This window comes from Odontesthes bonariensis, chromosome 1, assembly GCF_027942865.1.
Source record: "Odontesthes bonariensis isolate fOdoBon6 chromosome 1, fOdoBon6.hap1, whole genome shotgun sequence".
Lineage (NCBI taxonomy): Eukaryota > Metazoa > Chordata > Actinopteri > Atheriniformes > Atherinopsidae > Odontesthes > Odontesthes bonariensis.
The window spans coordinates 20179314-20198815 of NC_134506.1; the positions used below are offsets into that span (position 1 = coordinate 20179314).

At 39.8% G+C, this 19502-nt stretch overlaps 2 protein-coding genes across 2 annotated transcripts in view; both read right to left on the reverse strand.

Annotated features, from left to right (window-relative positions):
• Positions 1 to 18669, reverse strand: part of mybpc3 (myosin binding protein C3) — a 44198-nt gene extending 25529 nt beyond the window's left edge. Inside the window, exons 1-10 of the mRNA XM_075455665.1 lie at positions 18561 to 18669; positions 14097 to 14366; positions 12465 to 12599; positions 6920 to 6997; positions 6428 to 6576; positions 5868 to 5985; positions 5701 to 5749; positions 4760 to 4798; positions 1630 to 1689; positions 819 to 845 (exon numbers count right to left, since the gene is read on the reverse strand). Coding sequence (XP_075311780.1) covers positions 819 to 845; positions 1630 to 1689; positions 4760 to 4798; positions 5701 to 5749; positions 5868 to 5985; positions 6428 to 6576; positions 6920 to 6997; positions 12465 to 12599; positions 14097 to 14366; positions 18561 to 18585 — 950 coding nt within the window. The 5' untranslated portion in view covers positions 18586 to 18669. The remainder of the gene's footprint in view (positions 1 to 818; positions 846 to 1629; positions 1690 to 4759; positions 4799 to 5700; positions 5750 to 5867; positions 5986 to 6427; positions 6577 to 6919; positions 6998 to 12464; positions 12600 to 14096; positions 14367 to 18560) is intronic.
• Positions 8816 to 12458, reverse strand: LOC142372590 (uncharacterized). Its single transcript, XM_075455565.1, has 4 exons — positions 10794 to 12458; positions 10052 to 10197; positions 9394 to 9542; positions 8816 to 9179 (listed from the first exon to the last, which is right to left on the reverse strand). The coding sequence occupies exons 1-4, from the start codon at positions 10944 to 10946 to the stop codon at positions 8929 to 8931; spliced, it is 699 nt and encodes a 232-aa protein (XP_075311680.1). The 5' UTR covers positions 10947 to 12458; the 3' UTR covers positions 8816 to 8928.
• Positions 18670 to 19502: the final 833 nt, after the last annotated feature.

Here is a 19502-nt window from a genome sequence, read left to right on the forward strand (position 1 = left end):
ACAGATGTTGATAAACCTCTTTATGTAATACTGTTACATGTGACCACTGTTCGTGTTTTTCAATACCAATGAAAATTCCATTGAGTGATTCTAAGTAAAGGAAAGCTATATTTTGTCCTGTTCTACTTTTGACTCAGAAAAAACTTAATTATTCCAAACTGATCATTTCTCATCATTTAAACAAGTTGATGAACCCCTTGACAGCTCTTTAGTGGACCAAATGAAACGTGTCCCTCATGTTTGCTTTGCATTGGCTGTCCAAACCACAGAGGAACATGGAAGTTGGCATGATTTAGACTGGCACGAGTAGATGAAACGCAGCTTTTCAAATCGGTGTCAATCAGTACGCGATTGTGCCTCTGCAATGACGCCCTAATGTAAATGGTAGCAGATTGACACGGGCCAGGTCAGACACTTCTGGCCTAGTTTGGAAATCTGAAACATATTTCTACCAACAGTTCAAACTGCTGCAACTGTTGTTAGAGAGCCCAACAGACTTGTGACTGGAAGACGTGTAACTTTTGATCCGTAAGTCCTGTCAGCTTTGTTTAATTGTCACAATAACAATGTGTTGGAAACCCAAGTAAAGATCAATATCATTGTATTATGTTGAGTAATGTTAGTTTATGTACCATTCGTGTAAGTGTTATCGTTTATTTAAAGAAAAAAGGGAAAAAATAAAGTTTCATCACTTACTATTAATAAACTTTAAGTCCATAAATCAGTAAAAATATTATAAAAAAAAATCAGTATATTAGTTCATTGTTGACATGCAAGTTTTCCTGTGACACTGCAAAAACATGTCAGCAGTTTCTTACCGATTTGAGGATTTAAAGAAACTGCTGCTCATTCAGAGGTGGAACCCAAGAGATAAATATGGTAAAACAAACCAGACAAGTAAAATCACAGCAATTCAAAAACGACACCATCAGCAGATCAAAAGCGTATTAAAAACGTGCTTTAAAACAAAGTACATGTCAAAACTGAGATTGAACTGCACTGAAACTAACCTGCATGCATTACAAAGATTAGTCAAAACGCATGAAACGCATGCTAAAATCATGCTCTGATTTGGTTCTGACATGACATCCAGTTTTCTTGTGCACAGGTGATAATGGGTATGTGAGGTATGTGCTGAGGAGATCATTGTGTTGGGAAGGTTGTGTAAAGACGACAAGCTTGGCAATAAGAAAGTGATCCCAGTAACTTTATGCATGTACTAAACAACCTACGTGTTTGACATTAAAATGGTTCAAATAGTTTAACGTTATGTAGACTGATTCAAGACGGATGATCAAACATTATGTCAAAGAAAGAGCCGAGTGGTCGTGATGAGAGTGGGATGAGATGGTGTGAGAGGATAGGGTGATAGGGTAATAAAATGGTTTCTCACTGACAAAAGAAACGATGCGCATCACCCTGACTTATCACGGTGCATTGAGAGTTTCTGTTTTTGTTCATGCTGCATGCCTTAGTGGGTCTTCATTCCACCTTTTAGTTTAAAAACATGGAGGTAGCTTACTCTCTGGAAAGATGGGAAAGTCCAGAAGGAAGAGACAGATTTAGATTAACAAAATGGAAGAAAAGTATCCAAATATCTGATTATTTTATGAATGTGTAACTACTTACCTCTTTTTCAGTAAGGCACTGAAGTCCAGCTCTCCTGAATCTTCTTTTCCATCCGTACTACTGCAGAAATCACAAAACATCAGCAACACAGTAACTTGCCTTTTCTCTTGATTTCTCCGAAGAACGGACACATGCCAATACAACACTGACATGGTTTGTTTCAAATGAAACTGTCCAGTTTACTCCTGCTCCAACATGCAAGCAAAGGGCGCTGAAGGGCACAACACAGCTGGAGATACAATCTTCTTTCTGGAAATGGAGTTACTGTATCCTAAGGTTAGGCTGAAATAAAAAGAAGATATTGGATGGGAAAGAATTGCTCTGTAAAGCTAAAAGGAAATGAAGAAATGATGGAGAAAAGAAGCCAATGTGCAGGCAGATGTTTTGCTGGAGGGACAGGTGCCGCTATGTTTAAAGAGACGTTGCTATTTTGGGAAATGCCGTTAGTTACCATCCTGAGGATTGTGTGTTACCTTTGCAACAAAATTAGGGAGTCCAGTCGTATTGAATATAATCAATACGGTCCCTTTTATTCCAATATCATCAGCTAACAACTTGTGGTTTCAACAAGTCCTTCAATCAAAATGGCAAAACAGACTGTTTGTTCATACCCTTCAACAGGACCCAAAAGTATCGCCCCTACAGGCAGCAGAAGGGAAATATGACTCTAATGACCGTTTCCACATCGTAGCAAATATAACTCAAGGGTTTCCTTGAACAAGCCCCAAAGTCCTCAAAAGGAAAGGAAGGAGTGTTGGATGGATGGATGTTTCACGCAATGCTTCCAGCCAGTGCTAATTATTTAATTTCAGGATTACATTCAGTCAATAACCAATCACAAAACTTTAGTACTTTTATCACTTCCTGGTTGGATTTGGGCTAAATAAATAATGATCTCAAGATTAGCCATTTTGATACTTCACATGCAGTGGCTCTCATATCCACAAGATGTCACTTTGAGTGTCATTATAGGCCCTTACTGTTGATATCAAGTCCTGTAACTCATACAATCACATAGCCATAGCCTTAAATATGACTCCTGCAAAGTAGCACTTCTTTGAGCGACAGAAGACATTGTCAAAACTTTGCTTTAGGAAGCCACAAATTCCTCATGAAGAGGAAGGAGGGGAGGCGAATTGAGCAGGGAAGTGCAATCATGGGCTTTTGTGTGTCGTGAGATCGAAACAAACATACGCTTGTGCAATAAAACGACAACGCTTCACTACAACAGGTCCTGGTTTGGTTTAGGCAGTAACATTACTTGGTTCATATACTTTCTTTTTAGAACCCGGTTGTCACTTTTGTTGACACCATTTTGATGGTTGCCATGATTGCTACTTCCTGGTTTGGTTTAGTCTATAGCATTACTTGGCTAGGGGTTGAAATTAAAACTACCCAATAGGGTTAGAAAATGATTACTTTATGGATGCCATTTTTATTCCTTATATCTTGTTGCTCTCACAACCATTAGGCCGATTTCAGACTAGAGCGTGGCGTGGCGGCAGCGAGACGACGGCAGTCTTAACGCCGGTTATCAGGCGGTGTGTTCAACTTGGCTTTTCACACCGGACAGTCCGCGGCCGCTGTAGTTCCGCTCCAGCCCTGTCTGCATTCCCCATTCATTTCAACGGGACACCGCCGGCCGCCGCTGGCCGGTGCCGTCCAAATTCCGCTCGAGTTCTATTTTCCAAAAGCAGCGCGGGATGGAGGCGTCTCCCGCGCCGCTACCGCCCGACTACCGCCCGACTACCGCCGCGTCGGTGTGCAAGGACAGATCTGTTTCCATGTATTTTCGCCTCCGCCAGTGAAAATCCCTTCAGTCCCGCCACGCTTTGCCGCCCTAGTCTGAAATGGCCCTTAGAGGTCACATATTCTTAAAAAATGTAATTACTGGCTGTATCCGCCTGAATGAACTCACGTGGGCATTGGGTGGTCCCTATAGTTGGGTCATTTCTTATGGTAAGTTTCTATTACTTTGATACTTTGAAGCTTTGGCATGCCTTCACCTCCTCCTTTAAGTAATTAGGCAATGTTTTCAGGCTCGCATGGCTTTTTTGTTTTACTTGGGGTTGACTACATTTACACTTACAAAGCATTTCCACCTCTATTTTTTTTTATTTAGGCTTTTTATGCCTTTATTGTATAGGACAGTGGAGAGAGACAGGAAGCAGGGGGCAGAGAGAGGGGGAATAACACGCAGCAAAGGGCCGTCCGATGCGGGATTCGAACCGGGGCCAGCTGCAGCGAGGACTATAGCCTCTGTACATGGGGCGTCTGCTGTACCCACTACACCACAGACCGCCCCATTTCCACCTCTATGGAAGAGTTCTTTTTACAAAGGATGGCATTTCCCAAAAAATACCAAACTATCCCTCCAAGCCATGAGCAGCAGCAATCATCCAAGCAAAAACAATACAAAACACTCCAGGTTAAAGAAACACAAAGTCACTTTCCAATAGAGTCTTGTCGCTTATCAGTGGGATTAAAGATAAAGACAAGGGCATAGATTTGACTCTGTGTTTGTCTCCCTCCTCTGATCTGACAGCAGGATTAGAAGGTGATGTGGTGAAGTTACAACACACCATAGCTGCACTTCCTCTGTGTGGCAACCCCCCTGGAGGAGTTCAGCCACTGAAAAGCCTGTGTGTCTTAGCACATCCTGCACTTTCAGTGCAATCAAACCACCATCAAATCTCACTCTGCCAGGAAGCTGTTTGTGCAGCTGGCTCTGGTGTTTTGATTGAGACACAGGAGGAGATCAGAGAGAGCTGACCGACATGAGTGCACATTACTTAACAGTGTACTCCACCAAATCTCGACATATGTGCAGTCAAAGGTCACCGCAATCCGGACTGATTAAAGTTTGGATTAAATTTTAAGTCCTCTTCAGATGTCTGTTTAGCTCTCTCATGGTCTTCCTCCTGTGGTTCTCTTTCAAAACTCTTCAAACTGGAGGCTGAACCATCCACAACACTGGTTTTGATTGAGTCGAATGCAGAGAAAAGGAACAGGCCACAGAAGAGAGAACAAGTCTCTGTTCCCAGTCCGGATTTCTCTCTTCTTTAACAATCAGAGTCCTCAGAGTTTGAAAAAGAGCGTCCGTTGTTGGAAAAAAAAACACTTTTACTACCTTGTTCCTGGTCCACTTTTCTTCTTACCGGCTTCACTCCTGATAGGTTAGCATTTCCACAGTTATTGTTCACACATAGCACGATAACAATCCACTTTACTTCAATAGCAACTGTTTGTGTTTGTGCTTTTCTTTAAGAAAAAAAAAAATCTTTTAAATCCAATATGTCTGTTGAGCACAAATCAGAGTCCTTTCTGTTAATGATTTCAAAAAATTATTTGGATACACCTGCTGAACTGATTCATGCGTCGTTCTAATGAATGCCCACTCTACAAAATGTGTGTTTTATTTTGGTGTCATTTTAAACATCACATCCTGAAGAGATATTTTAGATGAGTAAAATGGAAGGATGGGCACTACAACAGAGGACTAGATTTTTCTGACATTCTTTTCATAAAAATGTACATTTTCAAGTCAGTTTTTATCAACAGTGCCCTATTTAGGACTTGTTTTTCTATGTCAGTGATTCTCAGAACGAATGCTTTTGCTGGGACTATTTTTTAGTTGGAGGTAAACTTTGTCAAAAATGATTAAACTTGTACTTCACTCTCATTACTTTGATTCTTAGATTAATAATTTATTTATTTATTTATTTATTTATTTATTTATTTATTTATTCCTTATTTGAAGCCAGATTAATATAATAATATAGTTATAATTAATATTGTTTGCTTCATTGACGGATTAAGCAGGTATAGAAAATGGATGGATGGATGTTTGCTTCATGTAATCTAAGATGGTTTTCTTAATCCCTGTAAAGACAGGAGATTGAGTGTCACTTTACAACTGTGTGATATAATTGAAGACGTCAAGATAGAAAAGTAAAATATCTTAGTGAGCTAATTTTTCCTAAATCCAATTGAAAACAGTATGAAGTGGTAATGAAACAAAGAATCTCCACAACTGATTTTTGATACAGTTTTTTTTTTTTAGTAACTTACGTGCGTCTAAAAGCTGCTCTAATGTCCAAGCCTTCTGGAGCACGAGCGTCTGAAAGGTAGAACAGGTTCATCACAATCATCAGTCGTCGGGATGCGAGACAGTCGGAGCTGCGATTAATCCAATAACATTTTAGGCAACAGTAATGGCTGATGGAAACAACACTCACCATGTACAGCTAATTCAAAGTTGCAGCTGTCAAACTTGTCCCTGGATGAAACTTCACATCTGTACGCTCCAGCGAAATTAGGTTTAGCAGCAATGATTTGCATCTCGAATGTGTACCCCTGCAAATAGATGCATGTAGATACAATATTCATGACTCAACACAACAACCTAAATGTGATGTGCTTCATACTTGCAGTATGTAAAAGTCAGTTTTTAAGATTTTGCATCGTCGTGAAGAAAGCAGCTCTTTTTATTTATTTTCTTCCCTCTTGGTTTTCTTAATTGTTCACATTTTCTTCATTCACTTTATAAAATATTATTTAAGTTTAATGTGACTTTGCCTCGACGTTACCGCTGAGACGACAGGTTAGGAGTTCAACATATGAGACACGAACCTGCCCAGCTCAGATGTGTGAAAGGCAGAACTTTAAAAAATACCTTTTTTGTTGCCTCAGTGTAAAATGTCCGACTTTGTTGCACATTTTTATGACCAATATGAAGAATCTGCCAAATTTCTGAGCTTTTTAAATGAAAGCACAACATAAAAACACAACATTCTACCTTGGTGTTACGGTCATACGTCTCTTTTAGCTGCAGGTGTTTTCCAGACTTGCTGGCGAGGTCCATCCACTTCCCCTTGAACCATTTGATGGTGGGTTTCTTTAGCAGCGACTCAGCATTCACTTTAGCCACAAATGTGATATTTTCACCTGCACAAATGAAGAATTTACTCACTTCTATAGCAACTTTGACTTTTTGTTGTTGTTTTCATGTCCTTTACTGATGAAGTTTTACAGATGATCAGCAATATTAGTGTTTATTTCATAAACTCATAGGATCCTCTTTTCACATTTCCATCGAGCCTGTGTGTCTCAGTGTTTGAACCTATTTTACACTCATCCATCCATCCATCCATCCATCTGATGAATTTACATAACAGTGGAAATACTGATATGTGGATCTAATCCTCTAACTCCATGTAATGGATAAAATGCTGTTAAAGAAGAGCCACTCGGTACAAATGAAAACTTCTTGTTTTGTAAAACAACTCACCCACAGTGACCTCTCCACTCTGAGGTTTCTCTGTGAAGAGTCCAGTCAAGTCCTGTCTTGTATCTGGATGATGTGCATCTGCAGATCCAGCAGAGTGGAAATAGAACACCACAGCATGAAGTTATCTGGTCAATATTAATATTGAAACATAACATGAGCTTGGAGCTCATGCGACTTTTAACCATGAAATTTTGTCTCATTCAAGACACTTTGAGTAAATTGCAGAAAGTAAGTCATTTAAAAATTGGACGATCACATTTCCACTTATAGGTGCTGAAATTGTTTTGGAAGTACAAAATGCATTCCCTGCTGAAAATACAGTGTGGATGCTGACAGATAAACGATTATGCCCTTCCACAAAGAGCAAAGCAGAAAATTTGGTTTAAATATTAATCTGAAAAAGCACAGGAAAAATAAAAATGATGAAAAACGCTTTGCTTGTATAAGGTAAAACGTACGACGCATTGATAAAAAGAATGTATAAAACTTGAGTTACTTTTGTGAATTAGTTAAAGTTCCCATGGCATGGTATAGTAGTGGCGCTTTAAATGGGCTTTCGAAGGCTTCAGGATGTTATACCCCCAGGCTTCTCAAAATTCACCCGAAAAACGCAGATTTGGCCACTTAGAAGAAAGCCGCATTTCAGCGCTTTCTCCAGTGCCCTGTTTTCCTAATGAGAAGCAAGGAGGAGCGCGAGGGGTGTGTCATGGCTGAATGGGGGCGTGTCTGATTCTCTGTTTTGGCTCCGCGCATGTTAGCTGCCTGCTAGTAGGAAAAAAAAATAGAAATGGCAGGTGAGCAAACCATCGTACCGTTCGCCTTCGACCCGGAATCGGACCCTGAAGCGAGGCGCAGGCAGTTCAGCAACAAACTGCAGATCAGCAGCGCCTTCAGCAAAACGTCTCAGAATGGTGAGTTTGAAATGTTATGTCTGGAAACGTTTATAGTTGGGTCGGTCCGAACCACTGAGGTGCGCAGATAGTAGCAGTCGCTTAGCCTACGGTAGCCTAATTAGAGCAGAAATTGTAGTCACTACATCAGGACTACCTAAAATATTATTTTGGCTTACAAAACGTATAAGTTCCCAACTTATTTTGCAATGTGGGCACGTATTTGCAGTGCTAACATTAGTGAGTATGGCTGCTGGCATCTCCAGTCTCTACACCAAGTAACTCTCTCAATGTCGCCTTGCATTGTACAACAGTAACACTGCCAAAGTATTTCCCATAGTACACATTGCCAACATGCAAATGATTCTCCACCCAGTGTTGACATAAGGGGAGCGATTTATTACCAAGTTTTCTAGACAAAAAGGTTTACATGCTGTAATATACAAAAAAAAAAAAAAAAAAAACATACCTCATCATATCCTGACCAGGTGCTGGATCCAAAGTGTAACTACACGGAATGAAACTTATGCCACATATTTCTGTGTACACCTTTTTTAGTAGCCCGTCTTCACTGGGAACAGCCAGCTGTGCGTTGCCCATGTAGTTATACAGTAGCCTATGGCATGCAAAAAACATGATAGTATTCTGACCAGCATGTAATTATTCTCCATGCTCACATGTTAACTCATTTACTTCTCACTAAAGATGTTTCATTGTTATATTTGCCGGCATTACCTGAAAACAGAATATCATTACACTGCCTTTTTTTTAAAATAATAGGTGTCAATGGGGAATTTGCGAGATAATGCCCACAGAAAGGGAGAATAGATGCTGCATGGAGATCCCTCAGGTAACACTGTAAACATTTGGATCTACCTGTTTGGCAGTTTACGCCTGAGAAGAACCCATCGGTAAGCGTTGTAAAATAATCACTCATAGCCACATACATAAGAGTTTACAGTACACCCACCCAACAGAGCCTGATAATTCAACTATGCAGACAGTATTAAGAGTGTTTGTAGATTTATTTACAAGACATTAAAACACAATCAAGAATAATCCATAGGAATATGTAAATATGTACAACATAGCAATAACAGAAGAACAACAACATTCTCTTCAAGTGTCATTTTTTCTATCTGTTCTTCCAGGCGCTTCAGGTATTTGGCCTACAGGCAGTTCGTGGCGTGGTGCTGGGGCTTTTTGGGCCGCTGGATCAGAGTGGTCATTCCTGCCTGTGTGGTCCTGCGTATCCGTGCCGAGTACCCCGATGATGAAGGACACTGCACCGGGTTTAGACTGCCTCACGTGTGAAAAATTAGGTCCATCAGGACATCCACATACCCTTTCACACAGAACATTCATACACACTGTACACGCACAACATTTGTATATTTCAGTTAGTCATTTGTACATTTCAATATTTATTTATATATTTATATTTGTTCTATATATATATATTTATGTTTGTTTAGATTTCTATTTCTCACATTTTTTGTATTCCTATTTGTTGGAATTAACCTCAGTAAATTTGATAAAGGCAAAAGTAGTTGGACTTGAATTCTTGAACTTTTGAGGTCTTACCAAAGGTTGGCTTAGTCTTTTGACGTTTGACTGTGCACTCTCCCTTCTTGGATTTGGGAAAGGAGATTTTGAAGAGAGGTACACCGTCTGCTGTCTGGGCCTGTGGTCGGTTTGCATTTTCATTAAAGTGGATCGCCGCCAAGTACAGTCTGAAAGAACAAGAAACAATGTGTAAACGGTGTTTCTCACAGAATTTTCATTTGTCATGGTGGTGGGGGTTAGCTGGTAGAGACACATGCATCATCATGGGAGAGCATATGAAAAGCTCTTTTCCAAAATGCTATAGAAGCTGTTCTCATTACTTTTTTTTAAATCTGATTTCAAGCATCAGGAAAGTGATATCAGCTGAGATAGCATTTGAAACATTTAAATGCTGCTTTTAATGGTAGTAACAAATAAAACAATATTTTTGAAAGTAGGTATAAAACATTTTGGAAAAAGCTTTTCATATATTGTGAAGTTTCATAGGAACTATGATCTGAAAACCCCCTAAAAGTATACATTTTTTGGTAAATCAAATATAAATTACATTCACAAGACAATCTTTTCAGGGGACCTGGTCTAGGTGTTTTGTGCCTTATAGTGCTGGAGAAACCCGGCTCAATAATGACATTTCAGACAACAAAAACTTTCAACAACTACAAGGTAAACATCTCACCTGCAAAGCATTCCAATATAGGGAAAGACAACATTCTTCGGTGTGGCTGCAGTCCTATTGACAATGGGGTCAGTCTGGCAGGCAGCATCCCTGGTCCGGGATGTCTGGACGTGAGCACTTGATGTGCTGGCCAGTGAAGAGTGAACCTGATGCAGACAGAGAGCACACATCTCATGGTTCGAAAGCCGAGCATTACACTCGTGATAAACTGACGTGTCACGACAGATTTGAAGTCAGAATTGTGTTCGAATTGACAGATACATAATGGTGTATGTTCGAGGGAAGTCAGCAAACGTTTGCTAAACATCCTTCACCCAGCCACAACACCCGATCGCATATCACACACGAAAGACGCAGAAACGACTCGATGTCAAAAAAAAAAGTCACCAAACCGTAACAAATGCTTACAAAATATAAAGTCACCAATCTAAAGAAAGGCTTACAAATTATGAATTGTTATCGTCGGGCGTCATTTTCCGTGTAACAGACGTATCTAGCCGCAGAACAGAACTAGACTTGCTTACCTTAGTATTCATGCTGTATGTAGTCCCCTACACGTAAGATACTTGGTCAAAAGACAAATGTCTTGTTTTACAACCAATTTTCCAAATCTAACCAGTTTAACAGAGTATTGGTTTTGTTGCGCAGTGTAGGTTTCATGGATAAATACCTCCACAGCTAATGTTGGCTAGTTAGCTGTCACCCATAAAGTGCTAGCGGCTAGCAAATAATTATGACTTACTTGATCGGTGTGGGTAGCTGATGGACCGGCAAGGCTTGGCACTGATCCAGGCTTCAACTTCAGGTGTAGGGCAAAACCTGTCCTGTACTGTCCCAAGTTGTGAAAGCATTCCTCTGAAATGTGTCGCGCAAACACTGACGCTCTTTGGAACATGCATGGGCACCCGTCCCTCTAAATGAAATTAGCCATTCCGTTTTCAAAGGGACAGAGGGTGGCAGCGGAAACATATTCTTCTCTTCATCTTCACATCCTGGCACAGTACATTTCGCATGGTAAAGTCGTTTGGAAGCCATTGCTGTATCTTCTGTGACTGTCTTCAGTCGTGGCGAGTCTCGGTCTACTCCACATGAGTTGGGCGGGTAAGATACAGGTAGTTTACCAGCAGTGGGTGGAGACAGAGGGCGTGGCGGAGAGAGGGGGTGGGAAATTTTGATGAGCTCTATCCTGGCATGACGTCATGCCAGGAGCCTTGAGTCAACGAGACACTTGGAGGCGCTCTGTTCAAAACACGGAGGAAATGCTGTACTGCTCAGTGAATACATTTCGCAATTTCTACTCACTGGGGTGACTAAAGGAGGCTAGAGAAACTCATTTTAAGGCTCAAAAACCTCTGAAAGTGAAATTTTCATGCCATGGGACCTTTAATAAGTACTTTCATATGAGAAAATACAAAAGGTTTGAGATATGAAAAAAATCCATTCTTACAATCAAAAAAACTTAAAAGTAATCATTCAACACAGAAAGCAGCAGAGAGCAGGTCAGATGGTGAAGCCCAGAGTTTATAGAGCTTTTGACAAAGAAACGAAAACATGAAACATTTTGTTCGACAGCCCACCAAACTGACCCTTGCGTTGGATTATTGTTTTGCACCCTGTTTCAGGTCAACGCATGTCAGGCAACAAGACTGTATGAAGAAGGATCTACATATAGTGTTTGTGGTCGAACTGCAGATGAGGTAAATGTAAGTATTTGACGATGAATTTGCCAGTCAAGTATTGGTGCACAATACTCTGAGTCTGAGCTCGGTTTGCTGTGTGTGCCAGTGCCAGCTCAGTCTCAGTGCTGTATGAGCTCTCATATGGTAATAATGTGCTTCAAGGGTTATTGAGTGTGATTTGTGTTCAAGTTTACTTTGTGTGGCAGTGTAAAGCTGTAACATCAATTTAGAAAAAAACACACCCCTAGAGGGGCTCACTACTCTCTCTTAAACCGGCTGCTATGATAAGAGCTGTAAAAACATGGCTGAGAAGGGAGCTGTAGTATTTCCCATGTCAAATTCTTTTCATCTATATGTCAGGAAATTCTGTCAAACATGTGGAATCGTGTACAGAGCCACTAAGTTTTTCCTGTGTTAAATTACACATGAATTCCTTTCCACTTACTGTGAAGACACCTCAATCGTTCACTCTTACTATGCGTGCCCCAAAGAAAATGAAAAATTGCAAAGTATTTTTCCATTGCTCTTCTCTTGTTGCAGATATTGAATGCAAAGAAACATCTTTCTGTTGCTTTTTTTTACCTCAGTGAGGACATTAAAGGGTTAACATTTAATGCGATACTCAACGTCTCATGTGTAAACATTTCAAAATCCTTTGTTTTTGGCATGCTCATGACAAACAAAGACAATCATCAAATGGACACCATTACATGTAAAGACTAGAGAATACTTACCTTCGGCTGGGGGAGCATCTTGTGCAGGAGCAGGGGTTTCCTCTTTTGCAGGAGCTTCTGCAGGCACAGCGGGGGCCTGTTCCGGTTGTGCATTGGACTCCCCGGCTCCTTCAGCAGGGGCCTCAGCTTGAGCTTCTGTGTCATCATTAACACAGAGATATCGAGGTACAAGGGAGAGATGAACTCCAATGATAAAGAATTTGGTGAAATATACTACACCCCTGCATAGTTTAATTTACAGATCTGCATGTTACCATTTTGTGACACTTGAGACTTGTCTTCCATTTAACATCCTTTGAAACAACGTTTTGTCATGATCAAAATGTTCCTGGCGAACATTTATCTCCTAAATATTACTTTTGTTCTCATCACATCTGAGTGGCTTTCTAACTTTCCATGTGTTATCAGCTGCCTCTCATGCCTGTCCTCAGCGCCAATCAAGTGGTGGTTACTCACGAGGAAATAATGTGCTGGTGTGAGGGTCAAGGTCGTCAGACAGACAGAGTGAGGGTAGCTGGGATATGAGCCACAGACAGCTGCGGCCAGGCACTTGCACCCCACTGAGCACGCTAGTCTGCTGCCTTTCTCCAAGATTTGTTCACACCTTATCAAATTCAAACAAGCTAGGCGGAACACACTGACAGACTCATGGCACAAATGTGGTTCTGTGACATGCTCGGCGCACACCGCAGTGTGAGTTACAGTGACCTGCTGCTGAACAAAATGTGAGCACACCAGTGACTAGCTTAAAAAGAACGGTTGGACTTCTCGGGAAATTTTCACAAATGAGATATACAAATTTTAAGATTATATATAGAAATAGCTACTGTTTAAATCTGTGCTGTCTGGAAACTCATCACACACACATAGAGGCAACAGGCCCCGAGACACAGACCAGAGGACAGCACATGGCTAACAGAGCACACAAACACGATGTTTCTTAAGATTTAATCCATGTTGTGTTCTCTACTGCAGATATGATTTAGTGTTTCCTCTTTTTGCCTTTCGATTTTAGTTCACATCATGTATATAAACTGTTACCCCAGATCACCATTTAAAAGGCCCTCCTCTTAAAAACATGATCTTTCTATGCTTTTTTTAACCTAGGAGGCTTTACTTTAAGTTGTGAATAGGACGAATTAGCATAGCAAAGTGGCAGTACAGTATTTAGTGTAGCTCTCTTAATATACCCAACAGTTGTAATAAGGACTCTTCACATACAACTGATATGGACAAACAAAACTGAATTTCATAGTCTGAGATAACAAGTGTTAGTTAGCCTCAGAGCCAATCTATGCGTCAGCTACTTCCACCAATTTCCAGTCTTAAGGATAAACTTTGCTTTGAATGTAAGTCAAATATTTAACTCATTAAACATTTCTCAGCTGCAGAGGAAGTAGCACATTTCCCAAGATGTCCAACCAAAACTTAAAGCCAACAAAAACGTGTAAAAAGCTGTCTCAGAGGTTTGGACGGTGCGGAACGTGGTGCAAAAATATCAAACACGTGCAGTGAATCAAGGATCTTCTGCATCAGTGGTTTTTTGAATGGAGTGCTCTGCTTTGTGCTTGGTGACGACTACACAGACTTTAGGTGGGCGAGCATCACAGCATCAGCTTCAAAGTCTCCCACCTGGCTTTGATGTGACCCTCAGCTCAAACTTGACTTTCGAGCCACCAGCAATCACTGCATAGACATTGGCATCTTCCTTGGTGATGGCTCTTATAGTGAGGGAGTGCTTGTTTCCATCAGCCGTGATTACATATTTGTCACCACTGGCAAGTTCCTTTGAGTTGCATTGCCATTTTACTTTAGCGTCAGCCTTCTCGGTCTCAACTTCAAAGCTCAAGGAGGACCCCTCCTCTGCCTCCTGAGTCTTTGGCTTCTTCGCAAATGCTGAAACTGAAGAGGGTGGGTTCAAAATAAAAAGTTAACCCCTTGAAATTTATTTTTTTAAAGCTAATATGCTTTTAAGGTGCAATCAAGCCGTCTTTAGGGATAAACACAGGTACTATGATTCCCAAGGTTTCCATTCACTAGTCAAGCAAATTTGAAGCAATCTTTTAAAAAAGCCGACCAAAAAAAATGCTAATGTTTCAATGTTTTCATAGATGGGTTTTGAAGCAAATGAATTAGGCTGTTGTGTCACCTGAGGGTGGCAGTGTAGGCCATGTTGCTAATGGTTGTAATTCAGTAGAAGAAGCAGTTTTTTTGTGTGGCGAGTAAAGCTCTTACCTCAAGGAGAAACAAAACATTAACAATTGGGATGGAATCTGGGAGGACAGTTGTGTAAGTTAATTGTTTGTCATCTCAGACTGGAAACATCTGGTAAGTCACATAACTTGTTGACTTATTTGAATCAGGATACAGAATCAGGAATCAGAACATATGTCAGGGCCAGGGGGCAGGTGGGTAAGCTTCCAATGACCAAGATCAATTTCTGCGGTTGTGGGGTCATGAAGTGCTAAAGTCTGCCTTGTTGCAATTGGGAGTTTAGTGTCAGGATTGATGCTGAAAAAGGCTTCTAACTGTTTGGGTGAAAAGGAGGCTTTGTAAACTGTAGGCTTTGCTTGTTGTATCAGACACACACTCCAAAATCTCACCAATTTGGGGCAAGACCAAAACAAATTAATAATGTGATCGGCAAGAGATTGCTTAAGTTTGCTGCAGGAATCCCCAACCATAAGATAGATTCTGGCTAATTTGTTATTTGTATGGTGGATTATGTGGAGGACTTTGAATTGGGTTAGGCCTTGGTGGACACATATGGAGGAAAAATTAACCAAATTTTAAGGCCGTAGCTCATTGCTGATCCATTGATTTCATGTTCAGGTCACGCTTCCATGTTGTTGTTATTAGAGTGAGAGGCAAAGAAAAAGCTTATGTAAAACAGAAGTGCATTTATTCTGTTTGGGATCCTTTTTTCTTCTTCTAAATTGAAATGAAAACCTGCGTATATTCTCACCAAGTCTTCATTGGTGCGAGATTGGTCACGCTGTCCTGCCTTGCTTACATAAAACTAAAATCAAGGTTGGGGCCAGAGAGGAGGGAAGACAGATGGATGGTGGCATTCATCATTAGCTGCACATATTAAAATATATGGTGCAGTACAGTCTGTAATTCACTGGGTGTGGTTGTTTGAAAACCTATGAATTCTTCATAGGAGAGCTATAAAAAGTAAATGTAAATAAAAAAAGCAAACCTTTATGATGCTTAACTCGACAGAAGAAAAGTAGGTAAAGGACTAAAAATGCTGATCATTACAGTTATTCATGTTTACTCTTCTAATCAAGTAGTTTCATTGATTAGAACAAATGTAAGATATTGTTTTTTGAAAATAAAGATTGCAAATTTATGATGTCATTGAGTCAAACAACAGAGGTCAAAGCAAAGACAATGAAAGAAACATCAGGAGCGTTAACAAACAATTATTGTGTAATACTGGCACAAGATTGCAAAATCATACACAAATCAGTGGCAGTAACAAGCATTGTGTTGTTGACAAGCATCTATAGAGAGAATAACACACCATCACTGTGGAAAACCCCTCATTGCAAGTGTTGGTGTTTGGTTTTCTGCTTTTTGTCCAGTTTGGGAAAGCTCTTAGACATGATTAGCAATGTTACACTCAAACACTTGTCTTTTTCAAAGAGGCCTAAAAATAGTGTAACTGACAGCTCTGACAGAGGATGTGTTTAACACCAGCAGCAGTCTTTAGAATCATGACGTTTATGTTGGTGTTATACAGATGCATGCTTTACAAGTTTGAGTGTGGAGCAGTTCAATGAAGTGAAAAAAACTTGTTGCTGGATGATCCAACAAGCGGAGGTTTAAAAATAGGGTGTGCACTGTGTGTACGGGACGATTCAATGAGGCTGGAGGCTGGAATGAGGCAGGTATCATAATCCAGGGATTAGCCCTACGCTATTTTTAATACTCTGGAGGCAGACAAAGAAGAATGACGTGCCCCTTTTGTCAAGTTGTCATTCATGCTGCTGTACCTTTGACACCTTTATAGGGTGAAAAAGATTCCTCTCAGTTTTATCATTTTAGTCATGATTTTAGTAAACAAACTGCCAATAAACTTAATTTTAGCTCAGTAGACAGTTTTTTGTTAACTACATTATATTAGAAATAATAACTCGGTGTCGTAGCTGAATGTCAAGAAGACAGAATAAGGTGATGTTATTTAAAGTTTACTCTCAACAAATCAATAGCTGGCATACTGTGATGTAAGGTGTAAATACAATTTAGACTGACGAGTCTTGGTTAAATGTCAGGTAAGGATCAAACAAATTAAAATGCCTAGCACTAAGTCTGTTAATTGATTTCTAATTGTTGAGTACACAAGCAGCCAAATGGGTTTACTTTGTAAAAACAAGCTAATTCTTCTTTTAGGGCTGGGAAATGACCACTGACTTGTGGGTTTAATTCAGTCTCGATTCAGTGAGTGATGTTTCAGCCATTTTACCAACTTTGTAGGGAGTAAAAGACAAGGACAAGAGGCTGGCTTTGTCATTCAAGAGAGTGGTGAAAGCTTTTACTATTAATAACTACCTCACTGACGTTATTTATTTAGAGGCAATGCTTCCTCTGTTTGGGATGATTTGGTATCTACATGTAAGATGGAAAAAAAATGAATCAACCAATAAATAAATAATATATATAAATATATATATATCACTTTTAACAGATGGGTTGATTCTATTAATTTGATTTTAATTTTATTTTTCTACACTAATCTTTTCTTAATGAACACATTGTCTAGATGTAGCCATTTTTTAATGCTAAGATGTGCAGTATTTTGTTGTCAGAATCACTTGAGAAACTATAATATAGTATAAAATAATATTCGGGGAAGCTAACTAAAAAAAATTAAAAAAAACTCAAACCAACTAGAAAGACACCAATGAACTGAAATATAAAAGAAAAAAAAAGCACAACATCAACAGCAGGGTGTTGATAATGGTTTGCAGCAAAGCTACAGGCTCAATATTATCATAACTGCACAAATCCATCACTCTAGAGGTCTTAGCACACACGAGCTGGCCATTTGGTCACCACTGTGTCATCTGATATGTGAGATGTTGGCCTTCTCGCTCCACAAGCAGCCATTCATTCCCGATCAAGAGCGCAAACAAAAACTCTGGAAAGTCATTTGTCAAGTTGGAATCCCATTGGGCATTTTTGGATCAGTGGATCATTTTGTGAATGCAGTGACACTGGAAATGTGACCGTGTCAAGTTCACACTCAGCGATGAGTCCACATGGGTCGAATCGATGGGAGTTCCTGACAAGACCAAAGTGTTTCTCACTGGACACATAATTGCATGTGGTAGGTTCTGATTTTGGCCCAGGACTATGAGTGTTGGTACATCACATTACTGAGAAGCCTGTGGCGTTTTATTAAGCCAAGGAAAATATTTGAATTAGAGGAACTGGATACTGTAGATGTTACTGTACTTGGTCTTCTGCATTGTCGTGACTTTATTTTAAGCTGCTGAAACAGGATACACTTTACCAAGAACCCACTTTTATATTTGACTCAATACATTTATAGATACTCGTCATGTAAAAAATATTTTTTTCTTTTGTTTTTAAGATATTTTTCTTTTTTTTTTAAAAAGAAGTTGCAGCCCAGGTTTTTACTATCTGAATGCCCAAAACAGGACTTTAATTGTGAGTAAATGAAAGAAGTAATGCAGCGGATACATAATGTTAAAAACTAATTTCCATTTATAAAATGTAAGTATCACATTATAGTGATTTTAAATGTGATACCACCTATCATCATGAAAATGATCAAGCAAGCCCTGTGGTAGTGGTTTATAGTTTAAGGGTTGTGGCCCCTAATTTTTCACACATCACAATGATCGTGTTAAAAGTGAAGCTCAAGCAAAGTTATATTTCCAAATTGCCTTACGTCATGAACACAGTTACAATTGTTACTCAAATTTAAAGATACTGTATGGGAATTTTTGAGGGATTACTTTGTTGAAAACAGATATAAGGTCTGAAAACCAAAAAGCCAAAAATGTTATCAAGAGTTGCAGGAGGAAATAAGATTCAAAGTCACTTAATAGGACACACACTTACCTGGTTTTTTGACAGGCTCTGGCATCCTGAATGATCTCCTCTCCTTAACAGTGTGTTTCACTGTCCCTAAACAGTCTGCTGTCTGTGTCTCTCTGCTTTTAATAGTGCTCCTGTTTCCAAACAGCCTCCCCTCCTTTCATGAACCATCCCACCTCTCCTGCCATTTTTTTCCAGACCAAACACAACGTCTAAAAAAACAAACCACCCACTCCTTCTCCCCCATCAAATCTCGCCCCATCCCTGCAGTAGCCCAGCCCCTGCCACTCCACCCTGCGCCACACCACCCCCTGTCACGCCTGACCTTTGGCTATATTTCAACCATCCTTTCCTCAGCACCTCGTCTGACTGATAGGCCTTGAGAGCAAGGGGAATTGATGCAAGGCGGTGGTTAAATTTAGAACTTTGAATCCAAAAGAAGTGTTCGCTCTCCCCACATCTGTGCTGCACCCTATCACTATACATCTAACTATGAAAACTATGTTTCATTGTAAAAGAGATGAGGGTGTTTTTGACTCTGTAACGAGAGAGTCTTCTGTCTCCAGGTCTCCTTCCACAAGCCACAGATTACCCAATGTCCTTTTTTCCAGCTAAAACGCAGTTATAAAAATGGAAGTTTCAAGTTTAAAGTGGTATGACAGGGAAACACTCAGCTATGCCTGCATGTCATACCATATACTGGACTTCACTTTACTGCTATATGCTACCATAACATACAGTCATACCTATAATAATATAGTGTGCTGCACCTTATTATGCTACTACATTATACTGTCATATACTTTACAGATACTAATGTACTACTATTATACAATTATTAAATTAAGTATTATATTTTCTACTCTCGCTCTCTTTAATATACATGTATATATACATACATACAAGCTTCAGAATTTTATGAATACATTATTAGATGCAATTCATTTTTGTGTCTAAAGTGAGATT

What these genes read in the sequence shown, in the direction of transcription:
- LOC142372590 (XM_075455565.1), bottom strand. Translation starts at nt 10,946, where the DNA reads ATGTTCCAAAGAGCGTCAGTGTTTGCGCGACACATTTCAGAGGAATGC. An exon ending in TATATTGGAATGCTTTGCAG is followed by an intron (nt 9,543 to 10,051) that starts GTGAGATGTTTA and finishes TTGTTCTTTCAG; the next exon opens with ACTGTACTTGGCGGCGATCC. An exon ending in AAAGACTAAGCCAACCTTTG is followed by an intron (nt 9,180 to 9,393) that starts GTAAGACCTCAA and finishes GTGCGTGTACAG; the next exon opens with TGTGTATGAATGTTCTGTGT.